The following is a 20,905-nucleotide window of genomic DNA, read 5'->3' on the forward strand; positions in this document are numbered from 1 at the left end:
GACTTGTTTGCTAATCTTTCCTCGCCCATTCTGTTTAAGTGACCAAACCACCTGAGATTAGCTCTGCTAACGCATTTCTGGATGCTGACAATGTCAAGTTCTTTCCTAATATCCTCGTTTTTAATATGATATTGCCATTGATGCCATTTGTTCATGCCTCTAATCTTTCTCAGGAATCTGCGGTCTCTAGTCTTTGGTCAAGTGTTTTACTTCTGATCCAGCTCTCAGATCCATAAGTTAAAATTGGTTTCAACACTTCTTGTATACAGCTAATTTAGTGTTCCGATTAATTTCTCTCTTATTCCATATGAATTTATTCATTTGACTTCTTATCATACCAGCTTTGTTAATTCTATTGTCTATTTCCATATTTAATTTACCATCTTCACTAAAAATCGTGCCTAAGTAGCTGAAATGTTTTACTTGTTCCACAAGTTCTCCATTCAAAACACACAGTTGACATTTTCAATGATTCTGCCTATTTTCATTGTCTTTGTCTTTTTATTGCTGACCTTCATGCCACATCTATAACAACAGTTATTCAATTTAGTCAGAGAATCTTGCAGACTTGTAGTGGATTTATTTAGAAGTATAACATCATCTGCATAAAGCAAAGAGCTGACATTAACATCTCCAATTCTGATATCATGTTTAATACCACTTTCCTTCACAATGTGATCCATATAGATAATGAATAACAGTGGGGATAATGTACATCCTTGTCTCACAACAGATTTAACATTAAACTATCTTCCTGTACTTCCTTCAATTCTAACTGCTGACTTACAACTCCAATAAAGACTGAGCATTGCTTGATATAATGCCCCATTGACACCATATAACTGTAGCGTATTGAATAGCTTCTCTCTTGGCACCTTGTCATATGCCTTTTCCAAATCGACAAAACTTAAATACAGATCTTTGTTATATTCCCATGCTTTCTCGACTATTTGTCGTAAAGTGAAGATCTGATCCTGACAGCCTCTATTTGATCTGAATCCAGCTTGTTCTTCACCAAGCTTTTCTTCCACAATTCGTCTCAACCATTTCTGAAGTATACTGGCATATATCTTACCAGGAACACTCAGTAGGGATATACCTCTGTAATTCTCACATTCAGTTTTATTTCCCTTTTTATATATGGGTAGAGTTCTACTCCAATCGTCTAGAATTCCTCCCTCTGTCCAGGCTTTCTGAACTATGCAGTGCAGCCACTGTAAGACTTTTATACCACCATACTTCAGCATTTCTGGTCGAATATCATCTACTCCTGCTGCCTTTCCACATTTCAAGCCTTTGATGGCTTTTTCTACTTCAAGTATGGATATGTATTCCTGACTGCATGCCTGGTTAGTGTTTTTTTATCACTGTGCTGTCATCACTGCTTGTTTCATTTAGCAAATTTTCAAAGTAATTACTCCATACTTCAAGCATATCTTTTTCTCCTGTTTTCATGTCACCTTTATCATCTCTAACTCCTTTTATAGCACTCTTTCCTCCATTCCTAAGCTTCTTCAACAACCGCCAGAATATTTTGCCACCTTCTTCATATTTATTTTCTATGTTCTTGCAAAAGTCCTCCTATGATTTGTTTAGCCAGTTTTACACACTGTTTAGCTTTCTTACATTTGTCTTTGTATTCTCTAAGAGCACAAGCTGACTTATTTGCAGGAATTTTTGATATGCTTTCTTCTTTTCCTTCGCTGCCTCTTTAACTTCCTGTGTCCACCATGGAGTTCTAATTTTTCTATCCTTGCAGACAACTTCACCACATGTCTCTCTAGCTGAATCAATCAGGGTTTTCTTCAAGGCTTGCCACTGAATCTCCAAGGTTTGGTTCCTGTTATCAAACTTTCATTTTTTCTTCAATAATCTTTGTGTATTTTAGTCTACAGTTCACATCTAAGAGCTGCTCCACTTTTATTTGCTTTAAAACTTTCTTACATGTTATTCTTTTCGATATGAAATTCAATTTTATCCAGCTTAAGACCAAATAGTGATCACTTCCAATTTCAAATCCTCTGTACACTCTGGTGTCCTGCACCAGGGAGAAAATATCACTATCAACAATAACATAGTCAATGAGACTTTTCTTATTCCTTGCCTCTTCTCTCCATGTGAATTTGTGCACTGGAACCAAAATAAAACAAGTGACCTGTCGTTATTATACATTGAATCAGATATAATGGACTCGATTAATTATGATGAAATTATAGATATATTTGCTAAAACCAAAGCCAGAAAAAAAAAAACTTTTAGTTATTGATTTTTTTTTTTTAAATTTAAATTTGAACTGACTTATTTTTATACTTTTTTAAAATGCAAATAAATGTATACCAATGTTGTGTTATTAAAATTAGTTATGATGGAAATGTTGACTTTTATTTTCAATCAACTAAAAAAAGTACTTATTTTTGATTCCTCGGGTCTCCAAAAGTATAAATGCGGCCCTAGATACTGCCTCTTTGTAATGCTAATGGTGAACGCTTGTTTTCTGTACTTAAACGCGTTAAAAATATTTATACAATTTGTTAAATCAGATGCATTTGAGAAATTTGTCAATTATGTTCAGAGAAAACGATATTGTTGAATTATTAGATTATAAATGTATGATAGATAAGTTATATAGTTATAACTTATATAAGGTATATATAATTGATAAATATTTCATTAAGTAAATGTATAAAAATTTATTTGTGAATTACTGAATAGTTTAAAGTCCATATTTTTTATGGGTCAAAGCTGTATAACTGAGAGGAGACCTCCACATAGCCTTTAAAGGAATGCGGAGAACCGACCAGGGCTTCTGACCTAATGTCCAATCCTCACCTTCTCGTGGTGCACCCTGTCGGGTATCTACTTTGATACTGAACGAACAAGGATGGGCTGGCAATTTGGGATTTAGCCGACCAAATTGTATTCTTATTGGTTAAACCAAAATAAAAAATGATGGTACAACATGACAAAATTTCATGCCGGCTGGGGCATCGCCCGGTTAAACAAGGCCCCCGTTGTTTTCGCCAGGGAACCAGGGCGAACAGCGAAAAGTCAGCTACTGGAACAAATCTGAAAAACCCCAACTCAACATCACCAGAGTTAAAGATCGGTACTATCAACGTAAGAAGCCTGAATGGCAAAGAAATGGAGCTAGCTGAGGAATTAGATAAGTACCATATCGACATAATAGGGGTGACTGAAACAAAAAAGACCAAAACTGGTGAGATCTTTCTGAGCAATAAATACAAAATGTTATATTCAGGCAATAACAATCAAGGAAAAGAAGGAGTAGCCATAGTATTCAACACAAAATACGAGGCTAATCTTCTTGAATGGCAGTCAGTCTCAAGTAGAGTAATGTGGGCAAATATGAGAATGGGGAACTGGACAATGAGACTTATTTGTGCCTATGGTCCCACAGAAGGTTCTACTAAGGTAGAAGTGGAGGAATTTTTTGACGCTTTAGCAAAAACAACTGACACAATGAAAAAGGAAAAGTTGGTCCTTGTTGGGGATCTAAATAGTAGAGTAGGAAATGATTGTGAGACATACAAAAATATTTTGGGAAAATTTGGAGAAAAGAGCAAAGCTAATAATAATGGCAAATATCTGTTGGATTTCTGCTCAGGACATGGACTGGTTATTACTAACACCATGTTCCAACATAAAAATGTGCACAAATTCACATGGAGAGAAGAAGCTAGGAATAAGAAAAGTCTCATTGACTATGTTATTGTTGATAGTGATGTTTTCTCCCTGGTGCAGGACACCAGAGTGTACAGAGGATTTGAAATTGGAAGTGATCACTATTTAGTCTTGAGCAGGATAAAATTGAATTTCATATTGAAAAGAATAACATGTAAGAAAGTTTTAAAGCGAATAAAAGTTGAGCAACTCTCAGATGTAAACTGTAGACTAAAATACAGAAATATTATTGAAAAGAAAATGAAAGAGTTTGAGAACAGGAATCAAACCTTGGAGATTCAGTGGCAAACTCTGAAGGAAACATTGATTGATTCTGCCAGAGAGGCATGTGGTGAGGTTGTCGGTAAGGATAAAAAAATCAGAACTCCCTGGTGGACACAGGAAGATAAAGAGGCAGTGAAGGAAAAGAAGAAAGCATATCAAAAGTTCCTGGCAAATAAGTCAGCTTTTACTCTTATAGAATACAGAGACAAATGTAAGAAAGCTAAACAGTGTGTAAAACTAGCTAAACAAAAGTCATGGGAGGACTTTGGCAAGAATATAGAAAATAAATATCAAGAAGGTGGCAAAATATTCTGGAGGTTGTTGAAGAAGCTAAGGAATGGAGGAAAGAGTGCTGTAAAAGGAATTAGAGATGATAAAGGTGAAATGAAAACAGGAGAAAAAGATATCCTTGAAGTATGGAGTAATTACTTTGAAAAACTGCTAAATGAAACAAGCAGTGATGACAGCACAGTGATAAAAAACAGTGACCAGGCATGCAGTCAGGAATACATATCCATACTTGAAGTAGAAAAAGCCATCAAAGGCTTGAAATGTGGAAAGGCAGCAGGAGTAGATGATATTCGACCAGAAATGCTGAAGTATGGTGGTATAAGAGTCTTACAGTGGCTGCACTGCATAGTTCAGAAAGCCTGGACAGAGGGACGAATTCCCGATGATTGGAGTAGAGCTCTCATAGTACCCATATATAAAAAGGGAAATAAAACTGAATGTGAGAATTACAGAGGTATTTCCCTACTGAGTGTTCCTGGCAAGATCTATGCAAGTATACTTGAGAAACGGTTGAGAAGAATTGTGGAAGAAAAGCTTGGTGAAGAACAAGCTGGATTCAGGCCAAATAGAGGCTGTCAGGATCAGATCTTCACTTTACGACAAATAGTCGAGAAAGCATGGGAATATAACAAAGATCTGTATTTAAGTTTTGTCGATTTGGAAAAGGCATATGACAAGGTGCCAAGAGAGAAGCTATTCAATACGCTGCAGTTATATGGTGTCAATGGGGCATTATATCAAGCAATACTTAGTCTTTATTTGAGTTGCGAGTCAGCAGTTAGAATTGAAGGAAGTACAGGAAGATGGTTTAATGTTAAATCTGGTGTGAGACAAGGATGTACATTATCCCCTCTGTTATTCATTATCTATATGGATCACATTATGAAGGAATGTGGTATTAAACCTGATATCAAAATTGGAGATGTTAATGTCAGCTCTTTGCTTTATGCGGATGATGTTATACTTCTAAATAAATCCGCTACAAGTCTGCAAGATTCTCTGACTAAATTGAATAGCTGTTGTAATAGATATGGTATGAAGGTCAGCAATAAAAAGACAAAGACAATGAAAATAGGCAGAATCATTGAAAATGTCAACTGTGTTGTGAATGGAGAACCTATGGAACAAGTAAAACATTTCAGCTACTTAGGCACAATTTTTACTGAAGATGGTAAACTAAATATAGAAATAGACAACAGAATCAGCAAAGCTGGTATCGTGGGAAGTCAATTGAATAAATTCATATGGAATAAGAAAGAAATTAGTCGGAACACTAAATTAGCTGTATACAAGACAGTGTTCAAACCAATTTTAACTTATGGATCTGAGAGCTGGGTCAGAAGTAAAACACTTGACCAAAGACTAGAGACCGCAGATATGAGAGTCCTGAGAAAGATTAGAGGCGTGAACAGATGGCATCAATGGCAATATCATATTAAAAATGAGGATATTAGGAAAGAACTTGACATTGTCAGCATCCAGGAATGCGTTAGCAGAGCTAATCTCAGATGGTATGGTCACTTAAATAGAATGGGAGAGGAAAGATTAGCAAAACAAGTGTTCTCTGCCAGGTTGGCAGGAAAACGACCCAGAGGAAGACCAAGATATAGGTGGATTGATACGGTACAAAGTGCCTTAGACGATAGAAATATAAGATCTGATAATGTTGGAGTCTTGACAAGTAACAGACTGATTTGGAGGAAAATTGTAGATAGGAAGTTAGTAATGATGTAATTTTTTCATGTAGTACTGTCATATCCTGTACACCCCTTGAGGGTACATGGCAGGAATTTGATGATGATGATGATGATGATTTTTTATAATTAAGTTTATTTTTATTTATAAATATTTCAGTTACTGGATTTTAAAAATGGATAAAAAGAAATCGGGTTTTCAATATCACAAACGTAAAGTGGAAAAGGAAGAAAGTTTGAAAAAACAAGAAGGTGCATTTTTAAAATTTCTTTGCCGAGAAGATCGTAATCGCATACAAGAAGAAAATCTTCAAGATTATTTGTTGGATAATTAGTCTATAGTTTCGATTAATGAATTGGAGGAGAATTCTACAGATACCAAAAATTTGATTAAAACATCGAAGGAGAAATCTACAGATCATATGAGTATTATTGATTCTGAAGCTGGTTGTTCTACAAATCCAATCATAAAAGGATTTGATTTTACAAATTTAAATTATAATGATCCAGCAACTTGATGTCCTGTAAAATTTTCCAATATCAATCAATTATGTCAACTATTAGTTGAATATGGACCTGAACAGATTCATAATTTTGATTTTCTGAAAGATAATAATAGAAGATTTTCAATGACTCATTATACTCTAAGACTATTTAAAGGCGAGACAATGCAGCGTTTGTGATTATTGTATTCAAAATCTACGGATTCTGCATTTTGCTTCTGCTGTTTATTATTTGATCAATTGTGGATTAACCTTGCTGATTATGGATTGAGGGACTGGAAAAATGCTTCTATTTTCACTTCGCATGAAAAAAGTCAAAGACACGTTGAAAATTACCATAAGTGGAAAGAATTAGAAATTTGAATAAAAGAAAAGAAAACCATTGATGAAGAGAACTTGCTAGTTATTAGAAAAGAGGAGAAACATTGGGTGCAAGTATTAGAAGGACTCTTTGCTTTAGTTCAGCCATTAGCTATTCAAAATTTATCATTTCGAAGAACAAATGAGACATTGTTTTCGCATGGAAACTGAAATTTTTTGAAATCTGTCGAATTTCTAGCCAAGTTTGATCCAATAATGAAAATGAACATCTTCAAAGAATAAAAGATAATCTTGGAAAAGATATTCAAAATGAAATAATAAATATCTTCGGCAATGCGATAAAAAAGAAAATTTTAGAATCTGTTGTTGCCGCAAAATAATTTTCTATAAGTATTGACTGTACGTCCAACACTGGTCACACGGAACAAATGAGCATAGTACTTCAATTTGTAGACACTAGTAACAGCACGGTTTCTATAAAATAATACTTTTTGGGATTTATAGAAATAAAAAATACCATTGGAGAATTTTTATCAAATGAAATACTAGGAACTCTAGACAATTTTTCATTACCAATACAAGATTTACGAGGTCAAGGATACGATAACGCCAGTAATATCAAAGGTGATGTAAAAGGTGTGCAGCGACGAATTGCAAATATTAACCCAAGCGCAATGTATGTATCCTGTAGTTCACATTCATTAAATTTAGTAGGGAATTGCTAATGTTTTAGATGCCACAGCATTTTTTGATTTCCAGTTCGACTCGTCGATGGGAATACCTCAAAGACACATAAGTAATTTTACACTCAAACCAGTCTGTGATACACGATGAGAGAGTCGAATTGACTCATTAAAGCCCCTAAGATATAATTTGTCCGATGTTTGCGAAGCACTGCAAGAAATAACCCAAGATGATAGTTTATGTGGAGTAAGTGGAAATACCATGAAATTAGAAGTAGTCTTCTTAAAGCTTTAAGGAAGTTCAAATTTATCGCATCCATAGTAATGTGGTATAATATACTTTTTTGAAATAAACTTTACAAGTAAACAACTTCAGAATACAAGCCTTGATATAAATGGTGCCATAAATTGTATTAATGATACAAAGAATTTCTTAATGAAAATCCGAAATGAGGATGAATTTCAAAAGATGTTAACAGATGCGGAAAAAATTGCTGAGGTCTTAGGTGTAATGCCTAATTTTGAATAAGAAACAGTTAGACTTAGAAAAAAAAGAAACAATTTGTGTATGAAGCAGAGGATGAATTCATAACAGAATTTAAACAAAAATTTAAGGCAGATTTTTATTTTTCAATTATTGATACTGCAATTGCATCTGTTGACGAAAAATTCAAGCACATGTCTACAATTAACGAAAAGTTTGGTTTTCTTTTAAATACATATGAATTTCAAAAAATTACTTCAGCAGAACTGCATAAAAATGTTTGATATTGGAAAATTATTTAACACGTGATAATTCTCGAGATATTGACGGAACAGATTTATGTAGTTAATTACAAATAATAGCAAGGCGAATTCCAGAAAATACTTCATTAGATGTCCTATCATACATATGCAAAAATAATTAGAAAATGGTGTTCCAAATGTGTTTATTGCTCTGAGAATTTTTTTGACATTGCCAGTATCGGTAGCAAGTTCAGAAAGGAGTTTCTCAAAATAAAAACTTACACTCGCTCTAGGATGGCTCAGGAACAACTCATTGGTGTAGCAATAATATCTATAGAGCATGAAATTGCATCTACAATCAATACAGATGAATTAATTCAAAACTTTGCTAAAGCAAAAGCCCGACAGATTAATTTTTCATAATTTTTGTATTTAAGATGTAATAATTTTCTTGCTATACAGATATTAGGAGTAATCATATATGTATGCAAATGTATTGGTTTTGATTAATAAATTTTATATATAAACATTTATATATAAATTTTCTATATAAATGTTCATAATGATATTATTTTTACAAATATCCACATGTGTAGGTGTACGTGTGCTTGTGTGAGTATGACAAAATATATATACAGCAATCCCTCGATTAGTACGTCTAATGAGTTCTTTAAAACAGGCGAATTAATCGAAAATGCATTAATCGAATATAATAACCTATGGGAAAAGTATAATTTGTTCCTCACATCTCTTTTTCTAACCTTAATTTTTTTATAAAAGAATTAAGGTATGTCTCAAGGCCTAGTTAAAGGAAAAACCATGAAGCTGACGGGCATTTTTTTCTTTTTTTCATACAACCGACGGGATGGCCCTATTGCCTCTTCTACTCTTCTATAAATTTTACTGCTTCTCTCTTCATCAAGGTCAGCTTCTAAGAATTGCTGCTTAAAAACTTCGTTTATACGAAAAATATTATACGCCGCTGATTGTTATAATCCACTTGCAGACAATTTTTATGACCGATCATAAACAGTGGTATTCTCTTTCCAAAATGTTGAAAGTTTTCAATGTGTGAAAATTAATGATACACAAATGTTATTAGGCGTTCTGGGACCGAGCTTTTCGACATATTCCCGAATATTATTCTCCTCAGAATATTTCCACTATAAAATATTTATTCATAAAAAATGCATAGAAAACTAAAATGACAAATTCCAGGAACTTCTCGCAAAACACTTATTCACCTTCTGCGAAACACAGTTTGGGAAACCCTCGTATACACAGTGTACATGGAAGTAGTGTAGCATGCCATTAAAAATAACTTTGTAAAATGTTTTAAATCGGTAACTAAATTATTTCATTCTGGTGAGTGGTTTTTTAAAATAGTTAGCCATAAAAAGGTATAGATAGAAAATTTTTAAAATCTGTAACATTTATTTTTAAGATATAGACTCACTAATCGAATTTGGGTATCGAAAAAAATGATGCACTAATTACTGCACAGAGACATTGTATAGAGGCACCTAAATTTTCTTTGCCTAGGGGCATCAGATACTTTCACATCAGCCTTGGTGCCATCCAGTTAAACAAGGCCCCATTGTTTTCGCCAGGAAACCAGGGCAAACAGCGAAAAGTCAGCTACTGAAACACATCCTAAAGCATACCCCAACTCAATATTATCAGAGTTCAAGATCAGCATTATCAACATAAGAAGCCTGAATGGCAAAGAAATAGAGCTGCCTGATGAATTAGATAAATACCAGATCACTATAACAGGGGTGACAAAAACGAAAAAGACAAACACTGGTGAGATCTTTATGAGCAATAAATACAAACTGTTATATTCAGGCAATGACAATCAAGGAAAAGAAGGAGTTGCCATAGTATTCAACACTAAATACAAGGCTAATTTTCTTGAATGTCAGGCAATTTCAAGTAGAGTGATGTGGGCAAATATGGGAATGGGGAACTGGACAATGACACTTATTTGTGCATATGGTCGCACAGAAAGTTCTACTAAGTGGAGGAATTTATTCAACACTTTAGAGAAAGCAACTAACACAATGAATAATGAAAAGTTGATCCTTCTTGGGGATCTTAATAGCAGAGGAGAAAATGGCTGTCACACATACAAAACCGATTTGGGAAAATTTGGAGAAAAGATCAAAACTAATAATATTGGCAAGTACTTGTTGGATTTCTGCTCAGGACATGGATTGGTTATTACTAACACCATGTTCCAACATAAAAATGTGCACAAATTCACATGTAGAGGAAGAGGTAAGGAATAAGAAAAGTCTCACTGACTATGTTATTGTTGATAGTGATATTTTCTCTCTGGTGCAGGACACTAGTCTTGAGTAAGATAAAACTGAATTTCATATTGAAAAAAGAACACGTAAGAAAGTTTTAAAGCGAAAAAAAGTAGTTGAGCAGCTCTCAGATGTGAACTGTAGACTAAAATACACAAACATTACTCAAGAAAAAATGAAAGCATTTGAGAACAGGAACCAAACCTTGGAGATTCAGTGGCAAGCTTTGAAGAAAACCCTGATTGATTCAGCCAGAGAGGCATGTGGTGAGGTTGTCTGCATTGATAGAAAAATTGGAAATCCATAGTGGACACAGGAAGTTAAGGAGGTAGCGAAGGAAAAGAAGAAAGCATATCAAAAGTTCCTGGCAAATAAGTCAGCTTGTGATCTTAGAGAATACAGAGACAAATGTAAGAAAGCTAAACACTGTGTAAAACTAACTAAACAAAAGTCACAGGAGGACTTTGGCAAGAACATAGAAAATAAATATCAAGAAGGTGGCAAGATATTCTGCAGGTTATTGAAGAAGATCAGAAAGGGAGGAAAAAGTGTCGTAAAAGGAATTAGAGATGATAAAGGTCATATGAAAACTGTAGAAAAAGATATCCTCGAAGTATGGAGTAATTACTTCGAAAAATTTCTAAATGAAACAATCAGTGACAGCACTGTGGTAAAAAAAGCACTGACCAAGAATGCAATCAGGAATACATATCCATACTTGAAGTAGAAAAAGCCATCAAAAGCCTGAAATGTGGAAAGGCAGCTAGAGTAGATGATATTCGACAGAAATGCTCAAGTATGGAGGTATAAAAGTCTTACAGTGGCTGCAATGTATAATTCAGAAGGTCTGGACAGAGGGCCAAATTCCAGATAATTGGAGTAAGGCTCTCATAGTACCAATATATAAAAAGGAAATACATATGGAAATAAGGGAATAAAAAGGGAAATAAAACTGAATGTGAGAATTACAGGAGGTATTTCTCTACTGAGAAATATTCCTGGTAAGATTTATGCCAGCACACTTGAGAAACGGTTGAGAAGGTTTCTGGAAGAGAAGCATGGTGAAGAACAAGTTGAATTCAGGCCAAATAGAGACTGTCAGAATTAGATTTTCACTTTACGACAAATAGTCGAGAAATCATGGGAATAAAACAAAGATCTGTATTTAAGTTTTGTAGATCTCAAAAAAAAAGCATATGACAAGGTGCCGAGAGAGAGAGAGAGAGAGAGAGAAGCTATTCCAAACGCTACAATTGCATGGTGTCAGTGGGGCATTATATCAAGCAATTAGTCTTTATTTGAGTTGTAAGTCAGCAGTTTGAATTGAAGGAAGTACAGGAAGATGGTCTAATGTTAAATCTGGTGTCAAACAAGGATATATATTATTCCCTCTGTTATTCATTATCTATATGGATCACATTAGGAAAGAAAGTAGTATTAAACCTGATACCAAAATTGGAAATGTTAATGTCAGCTCTTTGCTTTATAATTATTATTAATACATGACGCCTCCAGGTAGGCCAGCTACTCTACAACTCTACTACTCACCAACTACAACGAACCACAACTACACCAATGCCATCTATCACCAACCACCACTACTAGTATTTTCACAGACAATCAAACATCCATGCCGTGATTCGAACCCGCAGCCTTTCGGCTGGCGAGTGGATACACTAACTGCTTGGCCAACCAGGCTGGAAGATGTGGGCGATGTTATACTTCTAAATAATACTGCTACAAGTCTGCAAGATTCCCTAAACTAAATTGAATAACTTTTGTAATAGATATGGTATGAAAGTCAGCAATAACAAGACAAAAAACAATGAAAATTGGCATATGCATTGAAAATACACACACAGACAAAGAAATTAGCACACCAAGAAGGAAGCATAGGATTCAACTGAAATTTTATTGGTGTAATGATACAGGTGAGTGATGCACATGATGGTAAAAACAGAGCTGAAGGATAATTACAAAGAGATCTGTGGTACGCAATCCAGTCATCATCAATAGCATGTTGCACCGCCTCGTGCGGCGTTACATGCTGCAATATACGGTCCGGCATGTGGCAAATAGACGTCTGATGTTGTCCTGCAGCAGACTGGCCCACACGTGTGGACGCTGTGCTCCAAATCCCAGATATTGCAGCATGGTGGGAGCTGGCATTTCAGCTGCTCCCAAACATGCTTCAATAGAGGACAAGTGCAGGGAGCGGGCAGGCCATGGAAGTGTCTGTACATGACGTAGGCAGGCCTGGGCAACCCGAGCCATGTGCAGATGGGCATTATCCTGCTGGTATAGTGTTCCTGGTATTCTGGCCAGGAATGGGAGAACATGGGGCTGTTGCGGTATGTTGTCCACATACCGCTGCCCCGTCAATGCGCCATGTACCACTACGAGGGGTGATTGGCTATCATAGACCATAATGCCTGCAGTGCGGGAGGTGTAGCGCTTGATAGCGAGGTCGGGATTGTGTCCTTGACCAGGGGTCCTCCACACCCAGACACAATAATCATCTGTCCCCAAGACAAAGCAACACTCATCGCTGAAGATCACACATCGGCAGTATGTGACATTCCACGTCGCTCTTGTCTGGCACCACTGCAAATGGAGTCGATGTTGCGGTGTTAATGGGAGCACACGTAAGGGGCGTTGGGATCGTAGATTTGCCTCCGCGAGGCGTCGAGAAATGGTTCATGGGTACACAGGAGCCCCTACATCTGCCTGTATAGTGGACTGGGTCACCATGGGATCCCTCCGTGCTTGCTGCACGATCCTCTTTAGCGTTGGTCCTCCTGATCCGACCGGTGCCACTCTGCCATGTGGCAGTGCCGGAACGTGTCCACAGCTCCCAACACTGTCAGACGTTATGGTCAGGACGGTTCATGTACAGCCCATACGGTGTGCTGACCACCCCTCTGGTTTTCAGGCCGATGATCATACCTCTGTCAAAGTCTGTAAGTTGCTTAAATCGACATCGCTGGCATTATTGTCAATGTACTCTAGCTTGCGTCGGCCGGTGCTTTTCGCTTTAATCGGCTATCAACTACACGCCAGCTATAAAAGGCTGCTGGTTCGGGCTTGCAGCCCCACAGCAGGGTGTGTGGGCATGCGCAATCGCACAAACTTGAATCATTCGCATACCGCCCGCACTCTAGCTATTTGCTTAGTTTCGTCGCTGTACCATGTTTTCTTCCAGGTGCACTAATTTCTTTGTCTATGTGTGTATCAATTGCATTGTGAATGAAGAAGAGCCTATAAAACAAGTAAAACATTTCAGCTACTTAGGCACGATTTTTTAATGAAGATGGTAAATTAAATATGGAAATAGACAACAGAATCAACAAAACTGATGTGGTAGGAAGTCAACTGAATAAATTTATATGGAATAAGAGAGAAATTAGTCAAAGCATTAAAATATACAAGACAGTGTTCAAACCAATTTTAAACTTATGATCTGAGAGCTGGGTTAGAAGTAAAAGATTTGACCAAAGACTAGAGACCACAGATATGAGAGTTCTGAAAAGGATTAGGGGTATGAACAGATGGCATCAATGGCAGTATCATATTAAAAACGAGGATATTAGGAAAGAACTTGACATGGGTAGCATCCAGGAATGTGTTAGCAGAGGTAATCTCAGGTGGTATGGTCACTTAAACAGAATGGGAGAGGAAAGATTAGCAAAACAAGTGTTCTCTGCCAGGCTGAGAGGGGGAAAAAAACCCAGAGGAAGACCAAGATATAGGTGGATTGATATGGTAAAAAATGCCTTAGAAAACAGAAATATAAGATCTGATAATGTTGAAGTCTTGACAGGTAACAGATTGATTTGGAGGAAAATTGTAGATAGGAAGTTAGCAATGATGTAAATTTTTCATGTAGTACTATCATATCCTGTACACACCCCTTGAGGATACATGTCAGGAATGTGATGTTGATTATAAAGTCACATAATTTAGTTAGTCTTACACACACATATTCAAGGCATTCTTCCAATCCAGTTTCCCCAGCCTCTCAGTATTAGGCCTCATACCAATAAATAAACTCCAGATATCTTTTCAAATATGCCAAGGCAGATGTGAACTCCTGGCATATTCCTTCAAAATATGTGGTGATACCATATTTCAAGTCTCACAGCCTTATTAATATTAAGTTTGCTCAATTTTCCATTTACCTATTGCTCACTAACAGTTAGTCTCTCCTCTTCCTCATCCACTGTCCTCAAACTCTCCATGATGTCACATTAAATATCTTAAGTATATCCTCTAGAGCAGTTGTCTTTATACCCTTTTCTATAATCAATGCCATCCTTCCATATTTATTCTTTTTTTTTTCCTGTTGGCTACATATTGAAAGGACTCGCTAAGATTTTCTCTTTTTTGGCTTCATTAGCTAACTGCTGCTTATACTGAAACCAACCGAGTCACTCTCCTTGCCAGTTCTTTATACTGCTCATGGTTATAACTTATCTTTTGTTGCCTCCATAATACCTTCTTTCTCTATATCACATGCTTAATCTCTTTATTCACTCATTTCACACCTACCTTATTTAACCTTCTGTTGGAACAGATTTAGATATTGCTTTTACTAGATAGTTCTTAAACAGCACCCAGCAGCATTGATCTCCTTTTCACCCAACTCCTCATTCCATGCTACAGCTGCAAGCTGTCTGTCTTCTGACGGCCTTCATGTGAGGACCTCACAGAAGTCCTCACATGGCTGGCAGCACTGCCCAAGTAATCACTTCATCGTCACTCTCCAACTGGAGGGAGATCTGACACCTCATTTATAATGACATCTTCTGATGAGATGATGAAATCTAAGACCTTCAAACCCTCACGTGCCCTCTGTTACATATGGTCTGAGGTAGTCATCCTTCAAAAAGTCGAGAAATTTATTTTCTTTACTTCCTGTTGCTATCTCATCATCTTATGCCATAATTAAAAATCACTCATAATGAACTTCCTCTCCTCTCTGTTCCGGTTGTGTACAAAGTTGCTTGTTCTTGCAATCTGTCACACTCTTTTCCTATTTTTTGTTTAATTTGCTAATACATTTCCTGGTCACTACTTTCCATAATACCAGGTGTATAGCAACATCTAAGTATTTCATTGCATTCATGTTTTCATCATATAACATGTTCATGTTACAGGTTGGTCTGGGTGGCCAGGTGAATACCACTTTTGCTTTACAAATTACAGGCTGTGGATCCCCCCCCCCCCGTCTCCTTGGGTATGGATGTCTATGAATATATATCTGTGGGAGATGATTTTCACTGCTCATTGTGAGACTACCGCTTTACTGGGTGCCTGAAATGAATTTCTTAGTAGAGTATTTTATTAGACAAGATAGGAGAGAATATGTGTGTGATCCCATCTTCCTTCAAACTCACTCCACACATTCAAAACCTTATATTTACCATTCCAAAACTTTAAGACAAATATTGTTACAATCTTATGCATTCGATTATGACACACTAAATAATTATACATATGTTTTCATGGAAATTCTCCTTCTTGTGAAAGATTGGAAACCAATAGCACACATTACTGCAGTGGTGGGCTATGAAAAATCAGAATCATTGTTCTACAGCCTACACATGGTCTTCCCCCCCCCCTCCCCTGCATGCAGTCATTTTGCAGCATCTAGTAAAGTATCTCAGGGAGAAGAAGGTACCGGAGAAATATGTCAGGTTGGTGCAGGAGATGTACAGAAATGTGAAGACAAGAGTTCGGACCTCTCTGGGACAGACAGAAAGTAACAGTTGGCTTGCATCAAGGGTCAGCATTAAGTCCATTTCTGTTTAATATTGTGATGGAGGTGGTGATGGAGGAGGTGAGAGAAGAAGCGCCTTGGACAATGTTGTATGTAGATGACATCTTGCTATGTGCAGATTCAAGAGAAGTGGCAGCTGAACTGGAAAGATGGAGGAAAGTACTGGAAGAGAGAGGTATGAGACTGAGCAGAAGTAAGACAGAGTATATGTGTTGCAAAGTGGACGGCGGCCAGGAGACTGATCTCGAGTTGGAAGGAAATGTCATCAGGAAGGTGAGGGACTTTAGATACTTAGGTTCAACAGTGGAAGAAAATGGAGGGGCTGAGAAGGAAGTGGGATTCAGGATATAAGCGGGTTGGAGAAACTGGAGAGAGATGGCTGGAGTGCTTTGCGATGAGGGTGCCAATCAATCTGAAAGGCAAAATCTATAGGACAGTAGTGAGGCCAGCTATGAGGTATGCTATGGAAAATGTGGCCCTGAGGAAAAATAACATCGGCAGGATGGAGGTAGCAGAGATGAGAATGCTTAGGTGGATGTGTGGTGTGACCAGACAGGATCGTCTGAGAAATGACTATGTGTGAGGAACAGTGAAAGTTATGAACTTAGGAGCGAAGATACAAGAGGCAAGGTTGAGATGGTTTGGTCATGTGATGAGGAGGGAGGATGAATATGCGGGAAGAAAGGTCATGCAAATGGATGTGCAAGGAAGGAGGAGGAAGCGTGGGTGGCCAAAGAAGAGATGGAGGGAGCTGGTAGAAGAGGACTTGAGGATGAAGAACTTGGATGTGGTGACAGCCCAAGACAGGAGGATGTGGAAGAGACTCATCATTAACAGCGACTCTACTTAAGTGGGACAAGCTGCAGAAGAAGAAGTAGTAGTAGTAAAGTGGTCTCACAATGAACAATGAAAATCATCTACCATAGGTATATATTTACAAACATTCATGTCCCAGGAGAGGGAAATGAACCACAGCCTATAAGTTGTAAAGCACAGCTGTGTTCACACAGCTGCCCCAGACCAGCATATAACATGTTCATGTTATATGCTGGTCTGGTGGGTTAAATTGCTTCAGTATCAGTGAGTAATTAATTCTCAACTTTCAATCTTTGTTTATACATCCATTTCCCATTTCTTGATAACACCACACACACACAGTGCAAAAAATTTGGATATCTCAAATTCTATTTACAAATAACACTCAATATTAACACCCTTCCTCAATAGAAGGGATGTAATATATATATATATATATATATATATATATATATGTAACTCAATTGCTGTTTAAGATTACATAGGGTGGCTTTTAAAATTACTAAAGTGGCACTCAGAAACACAAGGCACCTGTAAGATCATGAGGTTAAGTGGAATTCAATCAATTTGCTAAGACTAAAACTCATTCCCACAGAATTCAAGATATTCTACAGGTCTTCTACCCATAATGGATAAACTCAATTAATTAATGAAATGTTCAACTTATTCAATTCCAAAAATGAATCTCCAGTCATTGACCTGTATATGAGTAATGAAAAAAATTGTGGCATTAATGCTAAATGGTGGAAAGAATGATGTACTGATCAATAATTCATAACTTAATAATTTATGATCATTAGCACAGATGAGTTGTTAGCTGTTGTTAAAATAGCACACATGTTAACATTTTCTGGAAAAAACAAACTATGGTGCTAAGAATGAAATAAATAATTAATTAAACTAATTGCTTAAATACCAATGCTTCGTGAACTCAGATAAAAATGACATACTAACATGACCAGTAATATGGTAGAAAATGTTTGCCTAATTTGAATTTATTAACTTGAAATTGGACTATTACAGTCACTTGAGAATTAATTTAAATGTTTTCTATACACAGCTGTAAAGAAATAATGTAACAAGTAATACAATCTCTGAATTTCTTTCCCAAATGAAAACCACTGAAACCTAATTGAATAAATCTAAAAATCGACATACTCGACTCTTATCATCCTCAAAATGATAGGATTTTTTTTTCAACTCTTTGTGCTTTTCCTTTTCTTTATCTCTCTCCTTTTCTTTCTCCTTTCTGGGTTTTTCAGGCTTATCTTTCTTTTCTTTGAATTTAATTTCTAATGTTGGATCTCGTTCTGTTTAAATTGAAAAACAATAATCTGATTTTAGCTCATCATCAAAAGTACACAAAAAACAACTTATTGAATATTCCTTAAATATCCCAATACTTTATATAATCATATGACATAACAATAAGAATTATTGAAATATAATAGGAATTATAAAATGCATAAAATTATACACAATTCATAATTCCACCGAAAGTTGCTGACTGTCAGTTCAAGTAACTTTAATGATCCATAATCTGCAAAGACAAAATCATATACAATGTGAACCGGTTTGTTTGTGTATGTGAATTGATAGAGTATGAAGTGCCTTAGAAGACCAAAATATAAGATACATTGAAGTATAATACTGAAGTCCTAGCACTTTGGAAGAAAGTTGTTGATTGGAAGTCAGTGATAACATAACCTTTCATGTAGTACATTTATACGCTGTTCCTAGGATACATATCAGGAATTTAAGAAATATAAACACGTTAGCACATGAATATTTTAATATTTGCCAAATATTTCAGTCTGAAATTAACAGACTATCCTCAGTGGCTTGATAGGAACAATTTTTACAAGGTGGAATGCAAACAATTGCTCATTCAAAAGTAGAACGAGCCATGTGATGTTATATTGCTAAGCACTAAAGAGAGGTAAATTTCATCAGAGTGATGAATAAATTATAGGTTTATAATTTTGAATCTGTGAATTATAATTCACAATTTCATATAATCTTAATTTATAAATTCAATTAAAGATAACATTAGACTAAGACACTCTCTAACTATTTAGATTAGACTCTAAATTAGACTAAGACACTAACATTAGACATTCTCTTTGAATAGGCATTCAAATTTATAGTGACATCTGTGTAGAAGGCGATTTTTTTTTAATCCTCATTTCTTAATTTAATATCACAAGTATCTCTCAAGAATATCAGGAATTTGACAATGATGGTGTGTGCCCCCATCCCACCGCACACACACCAAGGAAGAAGAAAAGATCTGAAACCATGTCTATTTATATATAGAATGTATATCTCCACCATGGGATTTTCTGAAACAGATCAAAGTAGACCAGTTTTTTAAGGAACTTCAAAGACATACAGCACTCATTCACTAAGGAATGAGTAAATGAATTTACTCTAGTAAAGGAATTTACTGAAGTAATCAGCATGATGCCATTATTTTTCTAACTCATTGCTGGGCATCCCATCATCAGGAGATTTCTGCAGCTTTAATGAGCAAGTTGTTTGGTGGATGGCAGAGAAAGGAAGGGTTCTGAAGTATATGATGTGGATAAAACAACACATTGCTGATTATAGTGGTATGTTCTCACATAACTGCAGCTTTCTGGCATAACTCATCAAGAAGAAAGATGATCAAACTGGAAGCAACACACACACACAGAGAGAGAAAAATTGAATCTAATGATGCATGACCAAAAAAAAGGTACAAACCTTTTTAGCAGTATCCATTATGTGGTCTGCTTGACTGCTTCTTGGGTCTCTTTTCAACTCATACTTCCATCCTTTAATGATGTTGGCCAGTTAATTATGTGTGCTCTAATTGTGTTGCAACTGCATAAGCACAGTGATAAACAATATAACTAGTCTTTTTAGAATGCATACTTGCCTATATACCAAGCTGTGGCACAGGGTTGGTCTAACACTAATATGCAGTATTTGAAAAAAAAAAACAGGGATTCTTGCATATTTTTTTTGTAATATACATAAAAAAAACAGTGTGCACCTATTTATTTATTTATTTCTGCATTATGAAGCTAATCACAGCAAAAACAAGAACATCTAATTTTAAAATTAGCTTATTATTAAGATGGAAAAGTTTTCTGCAAGTGTCTTTTCCGGATGCAGATATAGTCTCTTTGACTATATCTGCATCCTCCAACCTCTCCCATAAGAATCATTTGCAAGGAATAATGGAAACAAAAGGATCCAAAAGTGTTTAGTTTAAAAGAGAACTGACATGTAGGGGAATGTCAGAATGAATGAATCATATGATAATTAAGGAAGTATACCATATACATATATAGTACAGACCACAAGTTATGGATAAGGATTATACTGGCAGAATTAAAGGTCAGTCATGGAAGCTGACAAAGAATCAGTAAAAGAAAGAAAGATAAGAAATAGTTTTCTGACTTCAAATGGAATATGTTAACCAGGGTGGTGAGAGAAAGAGAGAGACTATTTCCTTTTAAAGTAATAAATGGCAGAAATGGTCACCTAATACAGAATTAGGTGGATCTTTCAGAATGGATCACTGGAAACAATGGCAGTCATTTCTTAATAACAATAAATTTAATAAAAATACAAAGCTCAATATTCACTTACCTCTGCACATCAAACAAAAGAACTGCTGTATGTTTTTGGCATATTCTTCTGTTATACTGATACAGTCCCCATGATACCATTCATTACAGCTATCACAGCCACTACATAGAGACATCAATCAAACAATTAGCAGTTTGAATGGAAAAATGTAAACTACTCTTAACATATTCATTTT

The 20,905-nt window shown here is 36.0% G+C and overlaps 1 protein-coding gene across 3 annotated transcripts in view; it reads right to left on the reverse strand.

Moving 5' to 3' along the window:
- The window catches only part of LOC150110057 (CXXC-type zinc finger protein 1-like), a 298,921-nt gene that overhangs the window by 214,895 nt on the left and 63,121 nt on the right, over window positions 1–20,905 (reverse strand). For all 3 annotated transcript variants that reach the window (XM_090390972.1, XM_090390959.1, XM_090390969.1), the window contains exons 4-5: window positions 20,731–20,831; window positions 18,250–18,401 (exon numbers count right to left, since the gene is read on the reverse strand). In XM_090390972.1, the coding sequence (XP_090247098.1) occupies window positions 18,250–18,401; window positions 20,731–20,831 (253 nt within the window). The remainder of the gene's footprint in view (window positions 1–18,249; window positions 18,402–20,730; window positions 20,832–20,905) is intronic.

Source organism: Typopeltis vanoorti, chromosome 1 (genome assembly GCF_054136105.1).
Source record: "Typopeltis vanoorti isolate ZY-2024b chromosome 1, IOZ_Tvanoo_1.0, whole genome shotgun sequence".
Lineage (NCBI taxonomy): Eukaryota > Metazoa > Arthropoda > Arachnida > Uropygi > Thelyphonidae > Typopeltis > Typopeltis vanoorti.